At 44.3% G+C, this 3,635-nt stretch overlaps 1 protein-coding gene across 1 annotated transcript; it reads left to right on the plus strand.

The window, feature by feature from the left end:
* Window positions 1-518: 518 nt before the first annotated feature.
* Window positions 519-3,206, plus strand: LOC110492079 (protein FAM43B). Its single transcript, XM_021566079.2, has one exon. It carries the CDS (start codon window positions 792-794, stop codon window positions 2,016-2,018), a length of 1,227 nt encoding a protein of 408 aa, XP_021421754.2. The 5' UTR covers window positions 519-791; the 3' UTR covers window positions 2,019-3,206.
* Window positions 3,207-3,635: the final 429 nt, after the last annotated feature.

Here is a 3,635-nt window from a genome sequence, read left to right on the forward strand (position 1 = left end):
TAGAAATAATACTCGCAATGATTCATTGCCGCAAAGCCGGAAACGCTGCCCTGTGATGGGCCCTCCCAATATAGAGTAAATCAGTCAAGCATGACATAGCACAGACCACAATAAAGTCAGATGGAGGGAGATGTCATGGTCACATGTAACATTCCAACATTTACAATATTAGATTTATAGGCTATGTTGTCTGTATTTTAACAAGGGAAGGAAAGGGAAAGAAAAAAGGATTGCAGTTTCAGTTGAGATCTACATAAACTACATAACATTTTCATAATAACCCAGAATCCCGCTGATTTGGAGTTTAACCATGCATAATTCAAGTCTAAGCATCTGCTGGGTTTCAAGCTTTATAATGTTTATATTTGCTTGTGTTTTCAGCTAAATGTGCTGGGAACCAAAGTAGTAGGATTGGTATGGTCATTTTGAAGTCCATTGACATTCCCATGGTGGTGATAATAGTTTTTTGTCAATGTCACTAACACTCACCAAAACAAGGAAGTAAAATGAATTAGAACACCGTTCCAACCTTTGACCTCCATATCATAATGTAACAGCTAATCAAATACATAATCAATCCACCCTGAGAATACAATGACATCCGGATGAACCCTCTCTGTCTCAGCGCACTCAGGGTTAAGACAAACATAAATACAGAGAAATCCCAATCTCCTTCTCAGACCTGGCCAGATAAATGAGAGGGGTTGGCGAGCTATTTGGAATGAAAACAGTGGAGGAAGAGGGGGGTTTCTGAAGCACGGGGCTAAGTCTCCAGCACTGATCAGAGCTGGATGATGCAGACAGATGAGGAGGAGGGAGGAGGAGAGGAAGGAGGAGCAATTGGTGGAACAGACTGGCTGAGGCTCGCAGCTCTCAGTCTTTCCTCTGTGCTTGGCAGGGAGGCTTCTATTTATTTCTCTCCCTCCCTCTTTCTCTCTGCTCTCTCTTTCTCTCTCTCTCTCTCTCTCTATTTTGCTGACAAAAACACACACAGGCAGGAGGGCTCGCTCCCTCAAACTCACTCAGCCTGCACCATGCTGCCCTGGAGAAGAAGTAAGTTTGTTCTCGTGGAGGATGAGGCCAAGACAAAGCCTAAGAGCCTTGGAGTGGGGCTGACCTACCAGTCCATCATCTCCTCCCTGGTGCGCTCCTGTCCCGACCTGCTCCCTGACTCCACTCCCTTTGACTGGCTGGCCTCCGTTTTCCAGAGCAAGAGGCAGACGGTAGAGCTCAATAAAGAGGAGCACACCTACAACGTTCGTTACCTGGGAAGCATCGTCACCATCACAGCTAAAGGAGGAGGCTGCACACAGGACCCTGTGGCTAAAATCTGGCAAAGGAGTAACTACGGAGAGCAGAGCGTCAAGATGATGTTAACAGTGGGTCTTCAGGGCATCCGGATGGGCACAGACAAGACAGGCAAGAAGAAGCCCACCCACCTATACTCTCTGAACCGGATCACCTGCTGCACAGCTGACCCCTGCCGGCCCAAGATCCTAGCCTGGATCTACAGACATCAGGTCAAGAACAAGGCAGTGGTTCTCCGGTGCCATGCCGTTCTGGTCAGCAAGTCAGAGAAGGCCAGGGCCATCGCACATAGTCTCTACCAGACGTCCACCTCAGCCTTCAGTGAGTTCAAGCGGCTGAAGAGGCAGAGTGATTTCAGGCACTGCCAACAGCAGCTGCTGGGGGAGGACATGGTGCCGCTGATGCCTCTGAGGAAGCTGCTCAACGGGCAGTGCCACTACCGGCCACCTGCCGACAGCCCTGGAGGCCCCAGCACCACCCGTCTCTGCTCCATCACAGAGGAGGAAGAAGAGGAGGAAGAGGTGGAGGAAGAAGGGTATGAGGGAGATGAAGAAGCTCTAAAGGACACTGACCTAACACAGTCATATGGGTCATGTGAGATGAGCCTAGGGGACATAGTTAATGGACTGGACGAGTGCTATATTAACATCAACATAAGCATCAGCGACAGCAACAACAACACATTGACATTTGTCAGTTCTCTAGTGTGAGAGGAGAGTACGTGGATATGGTGTCATATTACCACAGAGCCACATTCGTCCTCTTCTCCTTTCACTGGTCACCTACTCTCCCTGGCTCTTTCCTGTTGTCCACAATTTGCAGTGTCTGTCAGGGAAGTTCTCCTCCAGTGCTCTTCTGGGTCAAGGAAGGAAGACAATCTCTGTTTGGGAAAGGAATGTATTTTTTCAGACGGCTCAGACAGACTCTGGTTTGTCCATTTCAATTTACTGTAACAATTCGGTGAGACTGAGTGTTTTACAATGAGGGTTGTGTGAGAGACGGATAATAGCACAATTAAAAAGGGAACCATTTCCGAGACTTTTGAGAGAACTAACACTGAGCTCGTCATAGTACTGCCAGGTCTCACATATCACCCAAACCCAAATTGTGTTTACGTCTCTGTGTAACTTGATATTTTGTAAATACAGTGTTTTAACGTACGCACATTTTGATGGACTTGTACTTTTTCAGAGAGGTTGTTTATATGAAAAATATGTATACTTTCTACTAAGACCGTCTGTATAATGTGATTTTCCACAGTTGACCTTTCTGAGTGCGTTCAACCCCGAGCAGAAGTTTAATACAGTTTTACAACAGCATGACTCCGGCAGATGAATGAATTAGGCTATAATTTGGGAATCAAGCCATTGAGTTGACATGTTTATTGCTGCCATTTGTCAAAGCCCTACGTATTATTTATATCCACAGTGACATTTAATGCTGAGTCTTTTGTCTTTCTCAATGAGACGCCTTTGATCTCACGGCTGTTGTTATGTGATATCTCCACGCTGTGATACATTTGTGACCAAGGAGACAAATGAGAGTATGCACAAATATGTGTCGTTTTTGAACATTTGTTGTTTTACCTATAAACAAAACAGAGATACATGCCCCCTGAGTGTGTATTATATTTCTATCAGCAGGATTAAGGATGTGTTTGCATGATTGCCGGACCTTTTTCCTCTCAAAATGGCAGACACACTGAGAAAAGAAAGATACATCTGTTTCTAGCAGGTGAAGGAACCAGATCACAAAATATTTAGTCTATTCTTTGATCTAATTTCCTAAAGATTGAGTCTTTACTATTTAACAAAAACATTGTGATTATGATCTTTGTTACATCTACATGAAATTAAGCTATTGTGTAAAAAGTAATAAAAAATACCTTCAGAATTTCATTTTTGTATGAGTGACAAATTTAAACAGCTACTGACAATCAAAGCTGAGCATAGAGCATTTGTCTGATTATGGTAAATCTGAGAGCTTTATTTGATTCTCATCTCCACAATATTGTATGTTATGAAGTTTGTCTAAACAAAATATGGAACAACAAAGAAATCAACCAAACACAAAGCTTCTCAGGGCCACAATTACCGAAGAGGTGTCTTGTTTAGTATCCACCACCACAAGACATAAACAGTCACGCCACATTAAACCACATCTAAATTGGACCTTGCCACTTGGTTAGATGTAGATCGGACGGACCAATCTCTGCTGGGCTGGTATTGGCCACTCAGCCCTTTCCTCGGAGTGAACCAATTAATCAGAGCATTGAATAGTTCAGGAAAATAACCAATTCCCTGCCTAGGCAAGAGTGGGCTGCCTGT

The sequence above is a fragment of the Oncorhynchus mykiss genome, chromosome 16, assembly GCF_013265735.2.
Source record: "Oncorhynchus mykiss isolate Arlee chromosome 16, USDA_OmykA_1.1, whole genome shotgun sequence".
NCBI lineage: Eukaryota > Metazoa > Chordata > Actinopteri > Salmoniformes > Salmonidae > Oncorhynchus > Oncorhynchus mykiss.